The sequence below is a fragment of the Scophthalmus maximus genome, chromosome 2 (genome assembly GCF_022379125.1).
Source record: "Scophthalmus maximus strain ysfricsl-2021 chromosome 2, ASM2237912v1, whole genome shotgun sequence".
Classification (NCBI taxonomy): domain Eukaryota; kingdom Metazoa; phylum Chordata; class Actinopteri; order Pleuronectiformes; family Scophthalmidae; genus Scophthalmus; species Scophthalmus maximus.
In genome coordinates, this window is record NC_061516.1 from 13,500,779 (window position 1) to 13,527,056 (window position 26,278).

A 26,278-nucleotide genomic window follows, 5' to 3' on the forward strand; every position below is an offset into this window, starting at 1 on the left:
GTTGAGATTGTGAATTAAGTTAACATAACCCTAACATTACATTATTGGCAAGCTAGCTTACCAGTCACTTAGATTCTGCAAATGGAGTTATAATGAGCCGAGCAGATCAAGCCCCCGAAACCCCCCCCCCCCCCCCCCCCCCCCACCTCGTCGGAAAAATCAAAAAAAAGGAAAATTAGCTGAGTGTGCCACAGAAATCCCTAGAAAGTTACCCGAGAGATGGCCGTACCTCTGCTTCTCCAGATGTCCCCACCATGCATTCTGCACAGTCTGCAATACTGATATTAATACCGGTCATCAAGGATCAGCGGGTAATACCGGGATATTGAATGGCTTGCCTTTTTCAGAGCAATGTTTCAGTCCTGTCAAGACAGAAAAGGGATAGAATTACAACAGAAATGGCAATACTAGCTTCATATTCAGGAAATTACTCTTAATGGAACTAACGTGCTCATGTTTGGTATTAGATATTTTGAGGGAGCAATGTGTTCAGTCAGAATTTTGACAAGGTGACACTCCAGGGTTGGCAGGTCTGGATAATGTGATTATATACAATATGTGACATGTTAAGACAGAAATACCATTTTGTAATTCTGGGGTGTCTTTGTCTCCGAAAGTCCAAAAATGTAATAGAAAACTTAACATTGCTTTTCCAATCAGAATGCAAATTGACATTAATAGAAGAAGAAAAAAAGTGGTAATAAACCATAATGAAGATTCTGGTTTTTGCTAGAAGAAACTATGAAATAGACATATGCACAAAGAACAATAAAGGGAATACGGGTAGAAAAGAAAAGAGAGCAGATAAGTGCCTCTTCACCCTGCCTTTTTCTGTCTGTGTGTGTGTGTGTGTGTGTGTGTGTGTGTGTGTGTGTGTGTGTGTGTGTGTGTGTGTGTGTGTGTGTGTGTGTGTGTGTGTGTGTGTGTGTGTGTGTGTGTGTGTGTGTGTGTGTGTGTGTGTGTGTGTGTGTGTGTGTGTGTGTGTGTTCTAAACACGCCCTCTCGCCGTGCATTTTTATCACTTCTGCTGAGGGGTGCCACTCATCTATTATAATAAGGAATATTCCTTTTGGGAAAGAAAGAGGTTGTGTTCCAGATTAAACACAGCTGGCTTGGCCTCTGCTGTGGAGCTGGAAAAAAAAAGGAAGGAAAAGAAGAGGCTCATCCATCTAGGCTCATGCTTAAGAACAGTGTCCCTTTTGCCCCCTTGTGTAATTGCAAGAGCTTATAGGGAGCTAAAATTTTGCCCCCTGCTCCTTGTTAAACCACCACTTGTAAAAGCACTCAAGCGTGGATGCAGCACATTGCAGCGCAACGTTCCCAGACAATGATATAGATTTCCTCCACAAAAGAACAATTGAACGGGTTGTCACAAATTTGTCCATTGTCACTGGGTCGCTATCATTTCTCCGTTAATTGCCATCATTGTAATAGAATATTAGATGCTCTGCACTGCAAAAAGGGGGTGTTGATGAAGGGGCAGTGCCAGCTGAGATTTCTCCTTGACTGTGACCCTCATCCGTCATAATGGTAATGGTGATAATAATGCGATAAGTCATTGATCTCTGTAGGGATTTTTTTTTACAATTTTTTTCTTTTACCCCCCTGTACCTCCTCCACACGAGGCTATGGGGGAGGGTTCAGCTGCAGCCTGCTGCCCCCGGACAGGACAGGAATCAGTGGTATGCTCAGTCAAACATTGGTCACTACTTAAAGGGGCATTAAGCGATTTTGGAAACAAAGCTTGTCTCTCTCTTTGTTGTTGTAGTTGGGATTTTAATGCTCTGGCCGGGCCGCGAACCCGCGACCTCGGGTATCTGAGTCCAACGCACTAACCACTGGTTCAAAACCAGAGAGTTGCAGTGCCACAAGCTAGCACGTCTCCCAAGGTGTCGACGAGTGATTTTTACTCTTACTGCACTCGCATTGTGGTGTGGTGCGGTGCGCACCATTTTTCTGTTTTCGATTTACGGAGCCTGGGCTGAGCCAAAAACCCCGATTTTTTTTTCTTTCCGGTTTCCCTCACAAAAGCTCATAATAGCCAAAGATCCCCTTTAAACATTTCCATACATGTATCCAATGTGGGATTCGACGAGTCATTTGCCAAATATGTGTAACAATTTTGGTAATGAAGAAATCTCAGTCCTGCTGCATGTTTTCTGTACGTCGGCGCATCTACATATTTGGCAGGGTTCCCCAAGAACCAGCTGCTGGCCAAATCCCAGACAGCTCACACCTGTCTGGTTATTTCCTCTATACATCATATTGAAGCCACGTTTTGAAAAGGGAAGTCTAATGAGTCTATTGACTGGACAAAGTACTCAACGAGATGTTAATCGGTATGCGCAATCCTGCTCCTCGATTTTTAATTTAACAAAGTTGAATTGTCTAATCTTGACAAGTGTGGTCTTCTCCCCGCACCATGATGGAACTTAACGTTACGCTGGAGGTATGCTCCAGTAGCGCAGTACAACAACTGTTAATTGTGATGTTGTCATTTCAGTTGGACAAAGCTTTTGCCACCATGCACCGACGGAGTATCTCACAGCCCAGCGCCATTTTCACGTGTCATTGTGCATAATTGTCATTCGGATGACTATAATTCATGCCACAGTCGTGTAGATGGACTTAGAAATATAAGCCATTTTTTTCTACTTGAGGTTTTGCACCCCGGGATTTTGTTTAAGCTGAATTAGCCACATATTGACAACAGTCGTTTGTGAGCTTTTTGAAAATGATCGGCTCATTTTAACATCATTCGGCGAAGCCATGCAAATAGCGCAGACCTCGGTGCTGGCAGGCCGAGCGGGAAACCCAGTGATCCTCCATACCAAAACTGACACCAAAATTGTCTGATAATAAACGTGCACACAGTGTTTTTCTTTCCACTTTGGTAAAAGTGAAGTTCGCAGCAAATGTAATGGATGAAAGCGACGAAGGCAAGACACAAGTCTCTGCCCTAAATACAAAAGCCCTGCTGGGTCAGAAACGGAGCCCAAAGCCTCCACAAGCGGACCGGCACAACCGGTCCCAGGTCACTATCTGTGGTTCATGTCTCCGTTCCTTTGGCATCAGATGTGATCTATATCAGTGTCACCCCCAAATTGCACGTACGCTTCTCTGCTAGCCTTAAGCCGTGGGCTGAATGTAAATGCACATTTGACACCTATCTAAATCGCTGTCATAATTCATTTCTCCCGCTCTTAAATCTCCCCCCCGTCACCCGGCACCTCTGCTGTTTTTCTGTCCAGAAACAGAGCACATTAGCCTTTATTGATGCCTTCGTCCTTTGATACATAATTCATCATTCAACAGTCTTTTTCTTTCCGAATTATTATGTATTTCTCCGAGGCTGCTCAAACATACGGGGTTGAACAGACAAAGGGGGTTTGCTGGTGTGCAGTTCGGTCTCATGGCATTTGACAGGAACAGGATTAGAGATTGTGGAGATGGCCATGTCCAGCTTCACTGTCCCGTTGCTTTTGAGTTGACCGACCTCATGCTGTCGTCTTTTCTCTCAGGTAATGTTCGGCTTGTGACACAAGCACATAGGAAATAAAATGTGCACACGTGTTCACGTTGCGTCAAATGGTTCATCTGGTGCCACTCGGCCCCATTACTTTCTAATGTCGTCATATGTTACACCACAACAAATGTACCCAATGCAGCGATAATGGAACACAGATGAAACGCATTAGGGACAGGTGTAGACATTTACAAAGGCGGGGAAACACAAGAAAAGGTCAAAAAGACCAACAACAAGACACAGGGGAAAAAGAAACTTCACAGACACAAATGGAAATGGACTAGATACCAAGACAGTATAAAGACAGTCTGAAGTATAATATAGTATACTCTACTCCCACAACACACACTTCTGCCCCTTTACTAAAAGTTTCAATTATGCTGCTTTCAGACATGCGCTGAAGTCCGGACATTTTACTGACCTTCTTTGGAGGGGCTGTGTGTGAGAAAGCTTACGTCCTCAAATGTTGCTCCTGACACTGTCCTGAACTTTTCCTGCCAGCAAAATTCCCGGAGAGTGTCCCCAGTGAGCCCATGTGAGAATACAGCAGGAAAGCGAGTCCTGGAGATTTGCCTGCTCTTGTGAACGCGTCTCAGACAGGTGTAAATCTAGAAATATTGTTTTGTCTTGTTTCATTTGGCAAATTTGTTCAGTTCAATAATTCCCATAATTTTTTTGTCTCTGTTTTGGATGAATGTTTAGTATTTGTTTTCTTCCACCCTGTAGAAGAGTGGGGATGTCGTCTTATTATATATCCATTTAAAAGATGTATTATTTCAAACGTACACCTGCTGAGTCAAATTGTGATGTACAGAATGGGATCATAACACAGAAGGAGACCAGTTTCAAATCACTGCCTTCTGAACTGCGATTAAGAGTTAAATTGCCTGAAAAGCCAACAGTTCACATACCCAATATATCCTGTCAGCCTCCCCTTTTTTTGAGAGCAGGTCGTTTGGTTCAGATGTGTTTGCTGCAGGTCTAGTTAAGGAGCTGCCCGGCCTCCTGCCCCCCAACTGTCTTCCACCAGCCTTCTCCTTTTTAAGTGGCCGTGGACTCTTCCAGTGAATATACCACGGCGAAATAGACTTTTGCTCTTTTCTTCCCCGCCACAAAAGGCAGGGCACTTCGCTGGAGTTCCCATTCCCCTTTTACATAGTGATAAGACAGCCATTATCCTTTGAACCCTTTCTTTTCACCGAGCCGGGAGAAAAAAAGGAAGAGTGAAAGAGGTGGAGGAGGAGGACAGAGAAAGATTTCTTCCCTGAGGTGAGCCCGGCTTCACCTCTGTGTGGTGGGCTTTTTTTGTGAGCAGTGAAGAGGTCCTTAACCTTCTATCAGATGGAGGCACACAGTTGTGTTCTGCTCGAATAACTGCATTGAAAAGCCCTGAAGCACGGGAGATGGTTCTATAGACTCCGCAAGTGGCAAAGAGTGAGAGAGCCAGACTGAGGGAGAGGGAGAGAGGGAGGCAATACTGTATTGTATGACCTGCTGGAGTGTGACCCTCACATGATGTGCACCTTTGTTAAAGTGCCCGTCAGAGCCGCACTGTGAATTTGTGCTCTTTGTTGTGCGGGTCTCGCCGACAGGATGGTCGCCCACTAATAATGTCACAACAACGCCGTTCGAGCATTTACATTACATAATGCACTTCCATTAACAGACCTCTCTTCATATTTACAAAGCAGCGATCTTGCCGCTGTCACACTGTGAATGGCTTTACAGTGGCACTCTACTCGGCGGCGGTTGATGGCTGATAATGATGTGAGGGCTGTTTTCATCACGCGTACCTGGCCGATCTCAGGTGGACACTCGGGCTGTTTTCAGACATGAACTCTAACTGAATATTTCCGGATAACTCGGGTCCGGATGCTTTCCGGAGTTTGCCGTTCATCGCAGCAGGAACGCGTCTGGCACATTCAGGCGAGGGGGGTAAGAGCCTCCCCTCCACTGTGGTGGCAACTTGCCGAATAAAAACAGCAAAGTCAAGAGCATGAATGATCAAATGAGCAGAGAGAAAGGAAATAGCAGTGTTTCACACCCGCTGGGTGGGTCACATATTTACCTGATGATGAACTAATGTCTCCACCTTGAGGCGCGTCCCAGCGTCCCTCAGGCCACCTTGTCCTGTCCTGTCCTTGGACAGTGCGCGAGGCGCTGACGTCTGCATATTTTGCCAACAACATCAGTCAATCTAGGTCAGGGGGTAATAGGAAAAATAGAGATGAAGGCTACGTAGCGTCTGAAAAGATTTCTTTCACACCACTCACTCACCATGAATCTGCCAGAGGTTTTCCTGCTGTATTCTCACATGATGGGTTCACTCTGGCTTTTTTTCAGATATTTTTTTTACCACAGGGCCTGGCAGGAAAAGTGAAGGAAGGAAAACGTCCAGACTGAAAGCAGCTCGGGCCATTTGACTTTGATAGCAGCAATGACAACAAATCAAGCGATTACAGTGAACTGCCTAACCAAACAAACTCGTTGGGCACCAGTTACAGTGAATCGTGTCGCGTTTCATCTCGGCACCAAATCACATGGAGGAACTTGGTCGGATTGTTTCTCAACGACAGATGTCGTGACGGTTGTGTTTGAGTGCGCCGCCACCATTTCTTTGAGTCAACGGTGAAAAAAAGTCTACACAGTTCAGTCTACACATACGCCATCAATTTCTGTCCCCGGAGTAAAGGATCCCAAGCTGTCAACCACACTTGTCAAACGGAATGTTTACCATGGTTGGTTAACACGCCGTTCCATCTTTGGTCCGCAGTGAATCTTTCACGCTGTCAAATGTGGAGACATTTTAAAGCGTTCCTGGTGTTCTGAGTCAAATTCCAGCAAAAAAAAAAAAAAGAAAGAAAAAGATTTGAATTAAAATGTTCTCATCTAATTTCCTTCCAGGACAGTATAATTATCTGACGAGGTACTGAATGTGACAATGCGGTCGTCTTACTGCAGAGAAAACAATCCAAAAGTGTCTCTGTGTTCTTCATACTCGGACAATGAAATCACAACCCCCCGCACAACAAATCCCAGTTATCCTACTTCTTGTCACTTTAATGCGATTTTCATTAGATGCCGTGGCCTGAGATGGAGGTTAGGTTATGTGACATCATAAATGTCTGTTTATAAAACTGTTGCCGCCGGTGATATTGCTCGGCACCTTTTTTTTTTTAATATGTTTTCTCCACCATGCAGGCATCAGATTGCACCCTCTTTTTCTTTTCTTTGTTTTGCAGAGACACAGCAAACGTGTCTGCTGCGTCAAGAGGAAACAAACACCTTTGTAGTGGTCTCACTGACGTGCAAACTGCAGTTGTAGGCCTTTTGCATTCATTCCCACATTTGACAATTCAGTTTTTGTTTTACTGTTAAACTTCACACAGACTGCCTTCTTTAATTTGTCCTCCTCGTATGGGCATGAGTAAGTGATGCTTTAGGTGAGTTGTTTATTCAGGACAATTGACGGAGCAATTCCTGCCAGTTAAACACAAATTAAAATGCACAGCTCAGTCACACGTGTCACACTATACAGTACTCCCTATTACATACTCTTTGGGATAAGGTGGTATTATAATTAACCTCCATCCCCCTGTAGTCTGGGATTCTCCACCCACTTCTGGTTCTGAGTTTTGTGCACTCTTGTAAGAGGTGAAAATACTGTGATCACACGTAAAACATTTCCAGCCGACTACTTGCTTGCCATTTCGAATCACGTCACTTTTTTTAACAAACATACAACCTGATAACTAAAACCTTTAACTGAATAAAAGATTTCAGTCTAGGGGTCGACCAATATGGCTTTTTCAGGGCCGATACCGATATTGATTACTACTAATCTAAGAGGCCGATAAGCCAATATTTGTCTGCAGTAAAAAATTTAATAATACAAACTCTTGACACAAAACTTTGTTGCAATGCCTTGATTCACAGAACTTTTCAACATGACCGTAACACAAAAAGTGCAGGGAGCTGTCAGCAGCATTATTATTATGAAGTTGAACAAATAAACCAACATGGAAGGGACATTGCTGAAATTCAGAGAGTAGTGACTGTGACTGCATCAGAGACAAAGTAGCGCATTTTATAAAGAAATTATCTTAGCGGAAAATCAGCAGATACCGATGTCAATAATCGGTCGACCCCTATTTCAGTCGTCAGTCGATCATAAGTTATCTGAGAAACAAGCTGAGCAAAGAGCCGCTCCTGACAACTTGCACCCGCCCAAAAGCCCTGAAGAAACACAGATTTTTTAATTTTTTAAATTTTTTTATGTGAAACTGCTTTATTTCTGTGTTTTTACTGGTTTTAATAACCCAGTCCATTTATCCTCTATGGATAATTTGACTCCCGATTAAAAACCTCCTGATTAATGAACACAGGAGGAATCGTAACATTAAAAAAAACCAAAATAAGAACGTCAATGATCTGTGTAACAACAAACACAACAGCATCCTGTGCATGTTTATAGTGGAATGGCATGTACAAATGTTACATGACATGTTGCAAGATAGAAAAAAAATGTTCATGGAATGCAGTTTGTTTCCATCTTTACTCTGAATTAAAAAGTGAAAAGAACAAAGTTTGTGATGATAGATTTTAGCTCACATTGTTAAGCAGCAGCAGCAGCAGCAGCAGCAGCACCTCCCCCTGGTCCCCAGCTCGCAACCCAGTTGAATCTAGGTGTACCATGTATTGTATGTGTTTCTTCAAATCCAGGTGACTGCCGCTGGCTATATCTGGCTTATAATATAATATAATATTTTATATATATATATATATATATATATAAACATTTTTTGGAGGGGGAAAAGTGCTGCATGTGTCCTGTAAGCCATGCAATGAATTACTGGGCCCTGCGAGCTGTGCCAACGTCTTGTGTGCCAAATGTGTGGCAGGAGGGTGGCATGAGCCGTGTGCCAGTACTAGTCTGCCTGGCTGCCAGGCACTTCTCTTTATCCAATCAGACAGTTCAGCTTGAGTGAGACCCCCTATTCTTGTCTCTTCCCATCTCCTCCCGATGCTTTGTCACCCTCCTATGAAAAACACAGACACATGCTTGTGTGCACCCCCCCGCACAGCATCAAGCCTCCTCGGTGCACCGTTACACTTACCTAGAGACCATAACCAGGGAGAAAATGGTGCAGAGTGTCCCCTCTTTGTTTCTGTCAGCTGCTGCTCTCTACTCTTATGTCCCTCTTCTATTATTATTATTATTTGTTTTCTCCCAAGACAGAAACCACAAGACTAAATGAGCATGCCTCACTCTGTTTTTGGTAAACATTCCCTCCGAGTTATAGGCAGTGGAGTGAGTATAGGAGATCTGTTTTGCGGGGATATGCGAAGGAAAGAAATGCTGTCTGTCTGCGTGTGGCGTTATCGGACATGATGAGGGATGATATTATGGGAGAGGCTGTTGCCGATGCGGCTGCGAGATGAGGAAGGATCTCTTTTTTTCTTCATTCTCACGCTCGCTTAGTGGAATGTGTCTATCTGTCACTTTCCCCAAGACCGGACATCGGTGTTCATCAAAATAAACATATTGTCGCCACAATTCTCCTTCTTTTTTTCCACCGCTTGTCATTATTATTCATTTTCTCCCGCATATTTGCCATATTTTTTTTCAAACAAAGACTTAAACCACTAAGGTTGCTTAAAGCCCACGAATCATTACATTTACAAACTATAGCCAGATATGAAAATGGTAACCAGACAATAATCCTGTGACCCGTTCCAGACTGATTATAGAGGAGAGGGGTGCTCAGGAAGAAATACTTGTAAAGCAGCGAGACTGTATGTACCAAGAGTGATTACAGTGAGTTGATGAGATGTGTTTCAGTGATGTGGGGAGGAAAATGCCACGTATCAATTGCTGAAAAGGTTGAGCTAATGTCAGAACTTCTCTTGTGTCTTGCAGGTTGACGACGCCATGCTTATGTTCGATAAGACGACTAACAGACATAGAGGTAAGTTCACAGCTTCCCCGTTCTCCGTCTCCTCATTTTAGCTTCTGTCTGAAAGGTGAGAAAATAGTCATTCTCTGTCCTTTCCCCATGAGATAACACCGAACAGTTCCATTTCACATGATATTAGGTGTACCATCTGCTCAACAATGGGAGCGTGTCAAAGTAATCAATAAGCTGGTATGGTGTTTAGAATGTCTGAGCATTAGATGGCGTGTGTGTGCGTGTGTGCGCATGTGTGTGTGCGCGTGTGCGTGTGTGTGTGTGTGTGTGTGTGTGTGTGTGTGTGTGTGTGTGTGTGTGCGTGCGTGTGCGTGTGTGTGCGCGCCTGCCAGACGGTGCAGGTGTGAGTGTTTCAGAGAGGTGCTTAAAGGGTGTAAAGATTGTGAGATGGTGGGTGCTGTGCAGTCAGATAACAGCATCAGATAAGGCCCAGGAGAAGCACTGACTTTATCTGCCTCTCTCATCGGCTCCTTATCTCAGACGAGGGGGACGTTTCTCTCTCAAGCAGAGGACTTTCCAAAGACAGGTTTCCTCCCCTGCGCCAACAATGCGGCGTTGTGCGTCTAGGGGCGAGCGGCGCGCTCGCAGGCCCCTGACTCGAAGCCACCAGTAAGCACATATAGGCCTGTCACTTATCCTAAGCCCCGCGCGGCGGCTGTTACCGGCTACGAGTCGTCACATAGGCGCGTTAAAAGGGGAACTCTGCGGAGACGGGCTGTCCCCGACTGTGTCCGTGTCCGCGCGTCATTGTGTGCGAGAGCCGTCGACAGACACTGACAGGTATTTCCACGAGAAGAGGAAGAAGAAGAAAAAAAAAAAAAAAAGGAGCAGACACTTCTCCGTTTGTCACACCAGTCAGCTCCGCTTGTAGGCAGAGCTGGCATCGCACCGTCTCACTGAACTGGGCCGAGCGCTGTTTTGCCACATGAATGTAAACATTTTCCTCTGCGCCGAGCGACTCATCCTCTCAACGTGTGTGAATGTTTAAGTGCGGTCGGCTTGCATTGATGGCGTATCCTTTTTCTTCTATGTTATGTGTGCAGACTCTCTTTTCCTACTGTGTCTGCGTCTGTGTGTGTCTCTGCATGTGTGTATGCCGTGCAGACAAACTCTTTGAGTCCGGTAAACAGTTTCTAAGTGTGGAACATGTGAACTATACTGGAAGTGATCTCTGGCTTTGAGGGGATTTTGATCCGTAGTGACAGAACCCAGTGTGAGTGTGTACTTTGAGACGAAGGCTCCTTCTCTCCCCCTCTCATTTCTCGTTTGTCTCTCTCGTCTGTCTGCTGCACTGCCAGCCCTCTGAGGAAGGGGATGGGCGCCGCGCTCAGGGAGTGTGTTAGGCGCTCGCCTCTGGGCGGCAAAATGCCCTTCAAATGAAGACAATGATGGAGAAACAGCCTCCGTGGCAATTTTTCCTGATGACAGCGGACGTATTCAGATTGAGTGTGACACGGAGGCAGGTGGCAGGTGCAGTTCTGTCCCGCGGTTTCCATTTCTTCTAACTGGCGTTTTTTTAATATTTGGTTTCCGTTGGGAATTTGAGACGGTAGATATGTATGTGCCGCTCTCATCTTAAGGATACAACAGGTCTTCCGGATGAATTGCATAGAATATTACAGACCCATAAGAGAATTTGAATAATTCATCGGAGCCATTGGTGCGATTGTGTAATATTAATAGCTCAGCTGCCCCCGTAACCACAAACGAAAGGACACTGAATACATTATAAGTGAAACCAGTGCCTGGGCCCACTTTACCACTCCCTACCGATCCGGAGACGGGCATCTGGCGGCGCGCCGTCCAAATCAATTCTCCACCTGTGTTCATTTTTAGCTTACAGATTGATTCATGAAAAAATAATTCCTCTCCGTGTTTTTGCCGTCTTCCCACAGCACTGCAATAGAAATAACACATCCTTTATTTAACAATTCAAATGTCACACAATGCGATTCCTCTAAAACCCCCGATGCCTTTTTCCATAATTATAAGTCCCCCCAAAAATAACAGTTCACTTTGTGACTCTGATGCCTTGCAGAGCACCAGGGGACAGGCATCTTGTAGTACAGCACGTCCGGCAGGGATAACAGCAAATGCAAGACTTCCTGTACTTGAAAAGTGTGACGTCCGGCTTGAGTAGTTGCAGCGCAGCTCGATTTTAGAGACTTCAGGTACATCATGGAGGTGTGTGCAAAGTAAAGTGACTCATTTAGAAGAAGAAGACAAACAAAGAAAGACGTGGCTGTTGGAATCACAGCAGTTAAAGGTGATCTCCTCCCGGGGGTTGCTGTGACTCACACAGTCACCTCACATGAATGTTATCTCGGTGCGGCAGTTTTTTTTTTTTAAATAGAAGCTGGATCGTCTACATTGTCTCTGGACTATAACGCGTCGTATTTTTGTTTTGCTCACTGCGTACGATCGCCACTTGATTGTGAGCGTGTTTTCTTTGGGGCTGTGGTGAATTGGATAGAGGACAAACGTCACACTCCACTAGCAGCAGCATTGTCCTTCAGACGGTCCCTGCGAGGCTGGCGAAACGACAGCCAGAGGAGACACTCTCTACCCTTCTTGTTTTCTCTCTACGCCCCCCCCCCCCCCCCTTTTTTTTTCTCACTCTATCTCTCCCAGTCACTCAGTCTTATTTCTTTTCTCCGTTTCCTTTTACACAGTTGCACTCTTTTAGTCTCCCCACCCTGCCCGTCTTCGTCGTCCCTCTCGCTCTCTCCCTCTCTCTCTCCCTCTGTCTCTCCTGCTAGAGGACACTCGCCGTAAGCAGAGCTCCCCACAAAGGCGCACGCTGCACACCATCTCCTTGGCATTTAAAGGAGTAGAATACGGCCAATTGTGTTGGAAATTGAACTCTCTAAAGCCTCCCTTCCCACTGCAGCGGTTCATTGTGGGTGAGCTCAGTGTCTTTGGTGAGCAGCTCGGGGTGTCCAGGGGTTGATGCCAGAGGGCGCCCATTGTTCCATGTTCTACTGCAGTGTCCCCACCACTCCGCCTCCCTTTCAAAAGTCTATTCTTCACCTGATACTGCATCTTGTGACGGAGAAGAGGGAAAGCAGGAATGTGTACATTTGGAACATTTCACGTGGTGATTCTTAATTATTCCTTCGATTTCTGGTTGGTTTATTTATTCAGCGGCGCGGGAGGGTCCAGATTTCAAGCGCGCGCGCTCCAAAACACGGGCTTCGCTCTGGGACAGGGCCAGGGGCACAGCGGCTACATACCAGTCGTCAGGCCCGACAGCCCTCCACATGACTTCCCGTGCCTGGATGACAGTCGCGAGTTATACGGGTGGGAAATGAAAGCGCTTGGAATAGCCCCGGAGTCCAAATCATTTTGTCATCCACTGCCTACTCCCGTCCTGCAGGCTGACATATGATCCATGATCTCAGATGTGATTTTTACTGTCAAACACAATTGGTGGAGCAGAGAAAGGAGTGTTGCCGTGGTGAGGAAAAATAGCGTCTCTTAGAGCAGGGGACGGAGACTGCGAGGAGTGAGTGGCAAGTTTCGTTGTCCGCCAAATAATCTGGGTTTAATTTGTAAGTGGAAAGTACAGTAGATGATGGACAAATTCTTTGTCTTGCTACTGATACTCCTCCATTAATAAGTGCTACTTTGTCACACCATAATTAGCCCTCTCCCTCTCCACCACGTCACAGCTCTCTTCATCAACACATCTTCGATTCCACGCACGTTATCCACGCAGGACCTTTTGCTCAGGGAAATACAGTATATTGTATGGCTATACACTTTTTCCCATTTGATTATTACACAAGCAGCTAAGGTCTTAGTTTATAGTTAATTACTGTACTAAAAAAAGTGAAGGTGGCATCAATATCTATATTGGGTGATACACAGGTTCTGTCTTACCTTTTTAATGACACCATTAAGAACGCTGATGAAATCCTCGTGTAACTTTCTTTCATATTGTTTTACAATTTGTTTGTAACCAGGCAGCACCCATAAGGGTTGCTTTATAATGACTGTGTGACTGATTGTGAGCCAAATTCCTCCTTTATTTGAATGATGCAAGTAATAGTAATGCGCAACAATGTGTCGGGGACCCGGATTAAGAGATGGAAGCTGAATTGTGTTAGTCACGAGGGGCCGCTCTGCACGGAGAGAGAGCCACTGAGCGAGGCACATATTCGAAGCCGAGTTCCTGGAGAAGCAGGGGAATCTTGGTTTTGTGCAAGGACGGGGCCAAGGCTGTGTGAATGTGTGTGTATTGGCCTTTTTTCTCTTTCTCTCTCTCTCTCTCTCTCTATGGGCTTAAAGGGCTGGTTTTCTTCCTGGCAGATGAACAGAAGGCTGCATTGTGTGTGTCTGTAATCTCTTTACCTGGATTGGCAGCGAAGCTAGCAAGTGCAGCTCCCAGTGTAAAATTGGCACAGAGGAGTCAATGTCACACTGAACGCGCTGCCTTCCACACAACCAAAAACCTGGTTGCGTGGATGCTGTTTTTTTTTTGTTGTTGTGTGTGTTTCTTTCAGTGCATGCCCAAGCCTACAGATATGCATCCCTTTCCAGAGGTCCACCAATGTCGTATTATTGTTGTGTGTGCATGCGTGCGTGCGTGCCCGTGCGTGCGTGCGTGCGCTTAGCACATGAGCGTATTTGTCACAATTTGAAAACTATGCTTTGGAGAGCAAAAGTCTTTGCCCCAGGATACGTAAGCTCATACAGTAACAAAGGCCTGAGTGGTATTAGGTGTCATTATACACCAACTATTTGACATAAATTTGCCTCTCCTGCCTCGCTGGGCGAGAAGAGAAAAATAATTGGCCTCATTATCTTTCATCTCTTTGGCATATTACATTCATTATTTTATACAAAGACTGCCAGTATGAGTCCTGTAACCTGCGAAAGCAGAGCTGCGACTCCATAGGTTTCACTGCTGCTCCCTGTAAAGCCCCGGCGTTTGACGTCACCACAATGCCTCATCAGCCACCGGTGCTCGGGATTGAACATGGCCGACTGAGCGGAGGATGTCTGCCTGCAAAGTGATTGCTGGCTCATTGACTGAGTAGGAGAGGCGAGGAGGGGGGAAAGGGGGAACAAGTACAGTTAGGGGAGGGAAAGGATGAGGAAGGTGGACAGGGCACGAGAAACGCAGGAGAACTACAAGGAGGGCACGTGGGGGGGGAAAAAGAGAGGGAAATAAAGAAAGAGGAGAGAGTGGCTCAGTAGGAAGCTTCCCCCTGCTGGCTTCTCTGGCTGGAAGCTGCTGCCGATGGCTTCAAAAGAGCGCCAGGCAGTCTAGGCCTCCGCTTTTAGCAATTAGAGATCACTCCAGCGGATGCCTCCTGGCCAGCCTGCAAATCCCTCAAAAATACCCTCTGATTACTACTGTAGGACACAGGCTGTTTACCAAATGGATCTAGCACTGCTGAGAGCGCGGTTTGATAATGCCTCCTTTTGTTCGGCCGAGAGAGAGAGAGAGAGAGAGAGAGAGAGAGAGAGAGAGAGAGAGAGAGAGAGAGAGAGAGAGAGAGAGAGAGAGAGAGAGAGAGAGAGAGAGAGAGAGAGAGAGAGAGAGAGAGAGAGAGAGAGAGAGAGAGAGAGAGAGAGAGAGAGAGAGAGAGAGAGAGAGAGAGAGAGCGGGGTCATTTGAGTTTTAAAGATGGCTTGTCTTCAGACACGAGTTTCCACCGGGGGGAAAGGAAAGTTAACCACTTCTGTTTAAGTCTCATCCAAATGGTTCTGCCGGAAAATGGCCCGGTGTTGTTTTTACAAGAGGAATAAAAACCTATCGGGGCAGAACTTAAATACCGTGTCTTTTCACCGGCAATGTTTTACAAGGGCCAGGTCTTCTCCGGTGGTTAATATCCTCCACTGCCAATCTCTTTTTAAACAACTAAATCCCTTCGCAAGGTTCCGCGGGAGCTGCGGCGTTTACAGATCGCTGCTCCTCGGAGCGCTCCGCGGCGACTGTACAGCGGCGCCGACGCAGAGTGGAACAATCAACCGGCTTAACTGATTGACACAGCGTCCGCCTCGAGTGGAAATCGGATATTCCCGCGCATTTCCCTCGTATGGCTTCGGCCCTTTCCGAGCTGACAGATCCCTCCCGTGCATCCGCTCGCCTTGACGGGCCGGATCTCGGCGATTAGTGTGAATGTCATTTAGATGGCAGAGCTCATCATACACTCTGGGTCTGCCTCCACCTGAGGGCCCCTCACCTTGGCCCTCATGACAGTGACAAAGGGAGCGATGTGTTTAGCCACTCCGCTCCACAGCTCTTTGGCTCACTGGGAGAGCTGGCTCTGCTGCGGCCAACCTGTGCCTCACTAAGGCGGCGGGGGGGCATAGCATGAAGCAGGGAGCCGGGCCTTTGGCCCCGCGTCTTCCTCTTCGGGGTGCAAGCTGTGTTCGCGTCTTGACATTGGCGACCCAACAGACTCATCTCAGAATCAATACCAGCATTACAGTAGTGGCTGTGCACAGTCCTGCCAGTGTTCTGCAATGAGCCAGATGAGACACACTTGACAGGTTGATGATTAAACGGTACAGAAGGCTCCTCTCCTCGTCACCCTTCTGTGTTCCCCCTGCCCAATCGCTGACATCTGCCCCTCTGTCAATGTTGCCGTGCAGTCGTGTGTGTGGGTTGTTTTTTTTTTCAGCTGCGTTTCATCCGGCCCGCGAGTTTGCCTCACAGGCCGGATGAGTTTGGTTTTGAATTAGAGTCCGCTGCGCCGGCCCTGCATGTCCACTGCGAAAGGGGGAAAGGAGGCTGAAGGCAGGAGATTGTGGAAGAAAGCCTGGGGTTTTAATCTCTTCCCCATGTTTATCTCACCACCAGGAGACAAACCGTGTGCCATTAAAAAACACCAGCCGCTCCCACCGGTTGGCCGCACGGCCGCGCCGCGCAAGACGATTGAAGGACAAAATGAAAAGGACAAAAAAATGTGTAGACATCTGTCAAAGAATAGGCGTGGTCCGATATATATGCGTGTGTTTGCGTTGGAAAGCCACATTCATGAGGATATTCCTCAGACACACCGTGTACGCAACAGTGTCTGGTGCACTCTGCACACTTGCGGTATAAAATCTCCGTCTCAAAGGCAAACTTATTTGAACAAAAAAAAAGCAAACATCTTTGGCCTCAGCTGCCACGGGGAATCGTTCTCTTCAGGAAATGAAAATGCCAGCTTGGAATTGTCATCATATTGAGAGTGAGCCAACCTCTGACCTTGTAATACCCCCGTAGCTCCTCTATTTGTGACCCGCTGGATGCTCAGAGAAAGTGAAACCATCGGGGAGGCCCTACTGCTCACATCATCATTCTCTGAACACCTAATAGTGGATTTACCAAGGTTAAACCTCCTGTAAGACTGCAGCCACTGTGACCCGGTGTGCTCGTCCACTCTCTCACACACACACACACACACACACACACACAAACACTCGGGGGGCACAAAATATGAGATATGAGACGAGCACAGGCACTGCTTGTGAGAAACACATAGGTGTGTTTTTAAATTGTAATCTTCACAGCCAAGCTCATACTAATCTGGGAAATAAATATATGTATATATATATATATATATATATATATATATATATATATATAGATATAGATATAGATATAGATATATAGATATATATGGACATTTAAAGAAGGTGTTGCAGTGTGTCCATATACCGGCGACGTTCCATCTAATGTGCATGAGACTGTAACAGAGACAGACAGGGGAAGTGGTAGCTTTCCTCTGCATTGTCCCCTGTATTTACAGCCTGATTGGTGCCTACCCAGGCGTCTTACAGCTGAGCGCAGCACATGAGGGAATTAGCTCCGTGTCTGCTGTGCAGCGCCGGTAAAATACGTTGCCTCTCGCCATTGCGACATTTTTTTCTTTTCTTTTTCTTTTAAACATGGTGATCACACGGGTGTGTTTGTGATTGCCATCACACCCACACATGCGCCGCAGAAACAGCTGGACTCCCCACTGTTACCGTCTTTTGATTGGGAAATTGTTTGAGAGATTTTGGGGTAATTGTATCTTATTCGATGTGATTCTGATGCAATTCTTGACTGAAAAAAATACTCATCGGATGAATGATAAGAAATGTGATTCAGTTTGCACGGGCAAGCTCACAGTTAATGGATATATTTCACGTGAAATGAAACGGTGTGGAAATTTCATATCGCGATTGTTCACATCTTTATGAGTAAAATGTGCAGAAAATAGTCAAAGAGCTCTGATTCACACTGAAAATAATTCATTATTAATTAGTAGTAGTTAATTAGTTATTTCTCTCACACACTAACACACACTAACTGAAACAAATACAGATAAGTCTTGTGTGGGAGTCTATAGTGTTTCTCCTGGTCCTAATATTATGGGCAGGGTCTGCGTCGATAAGCCACAGAGGCTCAACAATTTTGCAAGCAAGGTGGGGAGGTAATGCATGAAAGGTAAGGCCATAATGACATATAGGGAAAATATGAGACACATTATAAAATTCTGAAGAAAAACTATATACAACTAAAACTGCAATATATTGGCTTACCGTCCAACAAGAATGAATTTCCACGCCGTCGAAACAAGGTCGTGAAGACTTCAGCAGTGAAGCGTTCATATGGACCAGGGATGCATCTATACCAGCATCCGGTCCGATACTGTGCTCGTGTGCTCGTAATTGAATCACAAAACTACTCAAACACTACAGCACGTGATTCCACTTTACAGCAACGTAGCGTCCTCTAGACAGTTAAGCAGGAAGTCGACTGTAAATGGAGGATTACAAAATTAGTGCAGACTGCAAAGTTTGAATATCTGATGAAAATAAAACATGTTTGTGATCCGTCTCTGATCAGTTTTGATGAACTGTATGATATTAATAAGAGGGCCCCCGGTACTCTACTAAATGCCCATGACAACCACTTTCACCTGAACAAAACACAATTCCAACACCAAGCAGCTAAATCATTATGTCGCCGTACAAAAACACAAAAGCTGGCGATGATGATCATAATACTTCATGCTAACAACATAAGCAATACAGCATATCATATAAATTGCGACTCCACAGATTCCAACCGTATCTTTCTACGACCAAACTTCGCTGAACCAGCAGCCGAAGAAGAGCAAAAATATATATTCCTTCAAACAGCCATGTACATAAATGATGTTTTACATTTTACTGTTTTGTCACGATACATTAAAATAATGTATATATATAGGTAAATCCAATGTCCCCCGTTCCTTTTTACTTCCAGTTTCACGTCTCTGCTGCGAAATAGGTAGAGCCCCTTTCTTTGCACAACCGTGTATTTGCTTCCTTGTGGCTGGAGGATGGTGTTGTAGATACCAAGATTATTCAAATAGACCTTGTGGTCGCACATATACTCTATTCATTTGGGGTATGTTATTTTCTAGTACCCATACCGGTAATCTGTATCGGCAAATTACCCAAATATTAGGTCTTGTATTTGGACTGAAAAAAAAGTGGTATCAGTGCCTAATATTCACTGTTGCACTATTCTTGAACACGATAAATAGGACTCGATAGTCTCTGTTTCATATACTTGAGAGATAATTGAGATTTACTTACATTACACAGATGTATTTAAAAACAGTATGTGTGGTATTACTGGGAGAAGAAAAAAAGGTTATTTCCCCCTGCTCCTATTTATGAAAACACATTTGGGGCTGCTTTGTTGAATGGTGTGGCTCCGCATTTTAATATGAGAGCATCCTACGCCTTCTGCATTGTTTTGTTTTTTGTCTTTTTCAGGAGAAGAGGCTTTAATGTAACTTCACTATAAGCCTGTCAAGTTCCAAAAGAGGACGGCAAAAGACGGCACTTTCCAACTCTCAGTGCGGCCGCTTTGAAGTTAGCATTTCCCATTTGTCCCTGTGCGAGTCTCGGTGTAATGGCGGTCAGAACACAGCAGCCGGCACAGGCTGAAAAATCACAATCAGCTGCTGAGCCACGGCAATCACCTCTCACAGAAAGATTGCAACTGAATTAGATTACATCACCTCCAGTCCAGGCATTCTAATCTCAGATTAGAGTAAAAAAAAAAAAGGAACAATCTCTGATTTCTCCCTTACATTTTCATTTTGTTCTTCTTTGTGCTTTGAGGGTCAAACCGAGTATCTTATGTCTTATGCCCCTACGTGCGGCTGATTGGCCTCCCACATTCCTGCTGGTTTACCACTTAAATAGTTGCAGGAGGCTCTTCTGAAGTCGAGGGGCTTTTTTATACAGAAGCAGCCAAAACAATCACAGCACCACGGGGTACATCCTGCCAATGACTGGTATGTTGCCAGACGAGATAGACTCTCGATCTCGCGTGCTTGTTTTTCTTAAATAGCGGCAAAAAGAGAATTTTTTGTCTGCCGTAGTGAACAATGAAACATCCGTAATAACCAACGACTCAGGGGGGGCACACGGTGTCTGCCCCGTATGCCCCGGCGGCCTTCGCGCTGCTTCATGTGTTCGTACCAACTAAGAAGTGGACGTGTCTGAAACGGACACACAAACACACAGTGGCCATTGTGAGGATTTCTTCTTGCCGACAGTAAAGATGCATTTTAAAAAGGCAAGCTCCTTTACATCTCAACCAACAAGAGATGTGACTAGTGGTGGTCAGCTTTGTGTGTGTGTGTGTGTGTGTGTGTGTGTGTGTGTGTGTGTGTGTGTGTGTGTGTGTGTGTGTGTGTGTGTGTGTGTGTGTGTGTGTGTGTGTGTGTGTGTGTGTGTGTGTGTGTGTGTGTGTGTGCGCGTGCGCGTGCGTGCGTGCGCGCCTCCACACTGTAATAAGGGTTGCCTAGCCAAGCGTAAGTGTCAGGGTGGAGATGCCTGGCTCATTAGGTACCATGGCAGGATAATGTATGAACAGAGCTTGCGAATGTTCACACAGGTAGCGGGTGTGAGCAAGAGGGGAAGAGGAAAGCAGCCATTGTTCTTTCTCCCCTGTCTTCTTCGTCTCTCCTCACTGCCTCCTCCTCCTCCTCTTCCTTCCCGGCTGCCAGCTTCCTCTTTGTGTGTGTGTGTGTGTGTGTGTGTGTGTGTGTGTGTGTGTGTGTGTGTGTGTGTGTGTGTGTGTGTGTGTGTGTGTGTGTGTGTGTGTGTGTGTGTGTGTGTGTGTGTGTGTGTGTGTGTGTGTGTGTGTGTGTGTGTGTGTGTGTGTGTGTGTGTGTGTGTGTGTGTGCGCGTGCGTGCGCGTGCGTGCGTGTGCGAGTGTGTGCACGAGCCTGGGGATATTTAGGCTCCCCGGTCACATTATGCCCTGTTTTCTGATGCGGAGCTGCCACTCCACGGGTTTATACCATTTATTCATAAATTAATTTATTTATTGGTTTATTAAATTTAATTCACCGCATCTCGCGTGATGCTTGTTTCGCGGCACTGTTGCCCGATTGACAGGTTGCCAGTCATGGTAAGATCCCATATCCCATCGGCGTCATGCAGCAGCACGTTGCTAATTGAGTTGAATGCGTAGCTCGTCTCTCCTCAGTGAATCCATCTGTCGCCTTCTTGTCATCGGTTTGTTTGCACTTGACAGGTTCCAAGTCGCTCTTTGTGTGTTTAACTGTGCACTTGAGTGAAGGTGTGCTGTGTGTGTGTGTGTGTGTTTTATTTATGCAAGTGTGTGTGTGTGTGTGCGTGTGTAATACAGTAACACATAAAACGGCTGCCTTGGGGTTGACTGTCTGTGTTCCGTGCCCTGGGCCGTTGAAGAGCACTACAGACAAGGAACCCTCTTCATATGACTTTGTCTACGACACACACACACACACACATTTTTCCAGCAACAAGCAAACACCACATCTCAGTGGATGCGCACGGGCCAAATGCATAATGGCGTGCGATAAATCTGAATGTGTGAAATTACAGGGGTCAGAGATGACACGTGGCATCATGAGGCTTATTTTATTTTTTTGCCTAACAAAGTTTTCAACAGCTAAAAAACAACAACTCACAGCTGCAGGAGATCCTTGACATGGCAGCCCATCATTGGTTCATGAGGTTACAGAGGAATGCATGTGGGATGATGATATGATTAATAAGCCTCGTGTGCAGAAGTTGCCTGTGTAACCGGAGAGAGGGGGAGAGGAAGTGTCGCCTCTGCGTTTGTTTGTTTACTCGCGCGTGCTCATTCATGTGTGAACCACGTGGTCGCATAAATGTGTGTGTGTGTGTGTGTGAGTGTGTGTTTGGCCTGTATCTATATTGGGCTCATGCTGAAAGAGAGTGAATTTAAAAGGCAGTTTGTCTTTGGGATGGGTTCTCTCCATCGGTAGATGGATGACATCTACAGTGTGTGTGTGTGTGTGTGTGTGTGTGTGTGTGTGTGTGTGTGTGTGTGTGTGTGTGTGTGTGTGTGTGTGTGTGTGTGTGTGTGTGTGTGTGTGTGTGTGTGTGTGTGTGTGTGTGTGTGTGTGTGTGTGTGTGTGTGTGTGGGTTTACCGCCGCACCTTCATCATGCCTTTCAGCGCTGCTGCCAGCCCTTCTCTGGTCCCCTCTCTGTTCTCCCTCAAAGTTGCGTGCGCGCAGAAAGATGGAAAGAGAGACATGAAGAAGAACGCCCGCGTGTGTCAGGCGGAGAAGGTGTTCGTCGCCGTGTACGTTGATGGCACTTCACACGGCAGTGTGGGTCCTGGCTTTGATACAGTACAGGGGGGGGGGGCGCTGTAAGACGAGGGGCGAATAAAGACGAGCGCGTCGCTTGAAAGAGGAGGTTGGCATTGCTCCTCTGTAGGCAAGCGTTGGGAGGGGATTCTGTCTCGAGGAGGGCCCTGAGTGTTTTTGCGATACCTCCGGTGGCATCTCTCCCGTCTGTGCCTGTAAGTGTGTGAGCGATTGTGTCTAGGCTTGTTTGTGCACCGCAAGTATGCGAGGACCGGCTCCTTATGCCCTACAAATGAGCGGCTGCCTTATCACCACTCCCATCTTTGACGCTCACCTGAACTTTTGCGCTCTGAGGTTTCGCACTGACACCCAGCAACACGTGCGCCCCTTCTCTCCAAACTGCCACAGTCGAAGAGCAGTCGCATCAAAGGCGGCTGTCTCTCATCTCACTTTATCTCCGTCATCTTTCTCTCTCTCTCTCTCTCTCTCGCCTCTGTCACTTCACACATTTGTTGTCTTTCGCTCATTCCCCTGTGCTCCTCTTCTCTTTGTTTCCTACCCAGTCTTTTTTTTTTCTCACCCTTGCCTCTCTCTGCTCTGCCTACCTGCCAGGGAGATTCTCTTCCAAAGAGAAGTGACGTTTATATTTATATATATTTTTATTCATCTTCCATTTCTGTAGAGTTCACTTTTTTTGAAATGCTGCCTCGAAGGATTCGTATCACAGGTTCTTCGCTGTCCACCAACCTGTAAAACCCAGCCCCCACCCCCGCCCAACCCCCACCCTCCCAATCCATCAGACAGCGGCAGCCAGCCTCACCGACTCCTGCCTCATTTCTCATAAATTAGTCTTACCTCTCACCCACTTTCTCTTTTGTTTCTTGCTCTTACTCATTCCATTCTCCCCATGCCCTCTCCCGCCTCCCATGTCTCTCTGGTCCTCACATTTCATTTTTCCCTCTACAAATGCCACACAGCAGTCCCTTAAGAAATGTCATTTCTGTCTTCTCCTTTTGTTCTGTAATTTCTCCGTGTCCCTCCTCCTCTCGTGGGAATTCATTTATCGCGCGGTGTTCTCCTGTCCCCAGCTCTCTGATCTCTCTGTCTCAGTCTCCCTCTCTGTGTCTGTCTCTCTGTCTCTGTCTCTGATACTCCCTCGCTCAATTTCTCTCGCCCCCCCCCCCCCACCCACCCACCCCCTTCTCTCTATCTCGCTATTCAGCTCTCTCAGACACACAGTTATTTCATAGCAATTCTGAAATGCCATATTGGCATGAATGTTAGGCAAGGTAATCAGGAGAATGCAGTAAATGTCTGCCCAAGTATGTGCATACATGACACATTGGTTGTGTGTGTGTGTGTGTGTGTGTGTGTGTGTGTGTGTGTGTGCGTGTGCGTGCGTGTGTGTGTGTGTGTGTTTGTGTGCATGCGTGTGTGCGTGCGTGCCTGCCTTCTCGCGGCATACCGCGCATGTTTCTGTCGACACAAAGATCTAATCAGACAATTTTGCTCGTTAATTTTCATACTTGTTTTGCATAAACATTTGTCAAGAAGCAACTTTTTTCTTTCTTTTTTTAACCCTCGTCTCCCTCATAAAAATTTACGTTCATGCAAAAATGAACCATTATGACATATAGACTTGTTATGCCGAGGTAAACATTGTAAACATTTATTCCTTCCTTTCACGGTGAGAATGAGACTTACAGCCTGCTGGTGTGTGCAAAAAAGTTGAGCAACCAAAAAAGAAAAATCTCTTTAAAGCTGTTTTCAAATATGAACTCCAGACCAATGTCCCAGGAGTCGGGGCCGGACATTGTGTCGTCCCTCTCACAGATGCTGCACGCGGCCAGAGATTGTCCGTGTGAGATGTGTTCCTCGCCTTCTCCGTTCGGTTAAGGCGAGGGCTGGGGGCTTGGGGCTACAGGTATCGTCAGCACGCCCCCTCGCCCACTGCAACTTCTCCTGAAAATGACCTGCTTCATTCACACACGGGCTCAATCGGACATTGCGTGACTTCAGGCAAGGGAGCTGGAAGGAAAAGTCAGGGACATGTCCCGATCCCACCGGTTCAGACGTCTCGCACATACAGCTCCTCTGGGTAATGTCTGGAAAAAGTGCATGGTTCATGTGTGAAAGCAGCTTCTCTATACATTTGACGACACTTGAAAACTAGTTCCAGTTTAGACGCCACTGGTCAAGGAAGCAAATCTGCATCTACATTCACTTTGCATAGTCAGCCAGCGCAGAGAAGAAAGAAGAAAAAAAAAAGTCATTTTAACTGCAGTTGTCAGTTATCTCTCCCCCTCTGGTGTTTGTAAGATAATCCTTGTCACAGACAGACGCGCAGATCTGTCTTGGATGCTTTGGAGAAAATTGTTGGGATGTATCACAAAAATTCAATGCTTCAAATTTGATTCTGGCTCTTTGTGTTGCCGGGTAAACCGTCACATTGTGCACAACATTCTCCCTGGTGTGTTGGAGAACCAATTTGTTAGGCCTCTGACACCAGACGAGCCGGCTAGATGAGAACACACAGTCCTTGCCCCTGATGTTAAAATGCATTTATCAGATTTATCAGACCAAATTTATTTATATTCAGTTGTCCCTTTTTGTTTTGTTCTGTATTACGGGCCACAGCTTCATCGTGATGTGTCTGATTTTGATTCTAATAAGCAGAGTGACAGGAAAAACAATACTCGATCATGGATTCAGTTGTCCAGCTTAATTTATCTGATATGTGAGGTAGATCCAAAATGTTGTATTTGTGGTCATTTGAAAATAGACCAAACCTGCTCTGCAAGAACTTCCAGCTCCACACAACCCTACAATATATGCAGCACCATCGTGTAATGCCTCGTCTCTCTGTGTCTGCGCCGCTTTTCGTCAAACCAGAAGTGACTCTTCCCCTGGCGGATCTTGGTTCAAAAAAAAGAGAAAAAAAGATTCCACTTGAGAACAGTTCTCTGGCGTGCAGGCATGCAGGCACTTGTGTTCCATCAAAATGCTAATAATATCATCTGCAATATCCCAGGCAATATTATTGTAGTGCTAATTGGTGGGGGGGAAAAATTGTTGACGGGACCACCTGCCCACCCCACTACTCAATTATTTTTAATTGCAATGGCTGTAATAAAAGGGAACAAATTATGTAATGATCAATGATTCTTCAGCGGGGTGACAGTTTTGCTCTTACTCGCCGTAGCGCGGCCGCGCGTGGCTCATTTGGATGGCAGGGAGATACTCGTGTTTGAGTCGAGCCCTCACCGAGCGAACGTGGGGCCCTCAGGAGAGGAACTTCTCTCCCCTTGGTTTTTATGCTGCATGATTTATTCATCACACCACATGTCTGTGGAAGCTCTCTTTGGGCAGTTTGCGTGTACAGATACATGTATGTGCTGCGTTGCTCCACGTCTCCGCGCGGTTTCAATGTTGAGAACGTCGCCTCGTCACACACACACACACACACACACACACACACACACACACACACACACACACACACACACACACGTGAGAGGGAGAAAAGGGAGACGGTGAAAGGAAGAAAAAAAATTAAATGGAGAAGTATACTATTTGAATAGAGTAACACACGCACAGCAAAAAATAATTGCAGAAGATTTGTCGAACCAAGTGGGAGGGAAAATCCCTTATTTCGAAACAATCCCTGTCTTCCAAATTGTCAAATTAACTTTTTCTGCCGCAGTGGCTAGTGAGAGGGGGTAATTAATAGCTTCTTTTTGAGAGTTCTTTCCGAGTGTGTCTCAGCTTTTCTGGCTGCCTGCGAAGTGATGATGCTCGCCGGCTGTTGCCCCAGGGGACTGCTCCATCTTATTAACTTGTCTTGGGAGACAGGGCTGCCATGCAGTCTGCTTTACTGCCTGCGGGGACGGAGGAGGACCACTGAGTCCTGCGCCGTCTTCTCCTGCCCCAAACATTTAGCCATCATCGTATTTCTTAGAGTGGGCGGGTGTGTCTGTGTGCGTGAGCTCGCATATCATCACAAGAGGGGGATAGTTAAACAGTTGAGAGACGATCATTAAATATAATCACTTAGTCTTTGTGGAGGATAATATCCGCTGTCACGGGCTACACAAAGTTGTTAAAGTGGTGTAAAAGAGAAAGGATCCTGGTGAGGAAAGGGAGGTTTTGAGGAGCGATGCATCAGTCCAACTTTTCCGTCTCCCAG

At 46.1% G+C, this 26,278-nt stretch overlaps 1 protein-coding gene across 15 annotated transcripts in view; it reads left to right on the forward strand.

The window, feature by feature from the left end:
- Nucleotides 1–26,278, forward strand: part of msi2b (musashi RNA-binding protein 2b) — a 250,506-nt gene that overhangs the window by 124,194 nt on the left and 100,034 nt on the right. For all 15 annotated transcript variants that reach the window (XR_004790149.2, XM_035625461.2, XM_035625463.2 and 12 more), the window contains exon 7: nucleotides 9,447–9,495. Coding sequence is in view for 14 of the 15 variants with exons in the window: in XM_035625461.2 (XP_035481354.1) it covers nucleotides 9,447–9,495 (49 nt within the window). In the remaining variant the exon portion in view is untranslated. The remainder of the gene's footprint in view (nucleotides 1–9,446; nucleotides 9,496–26,278) is intronic.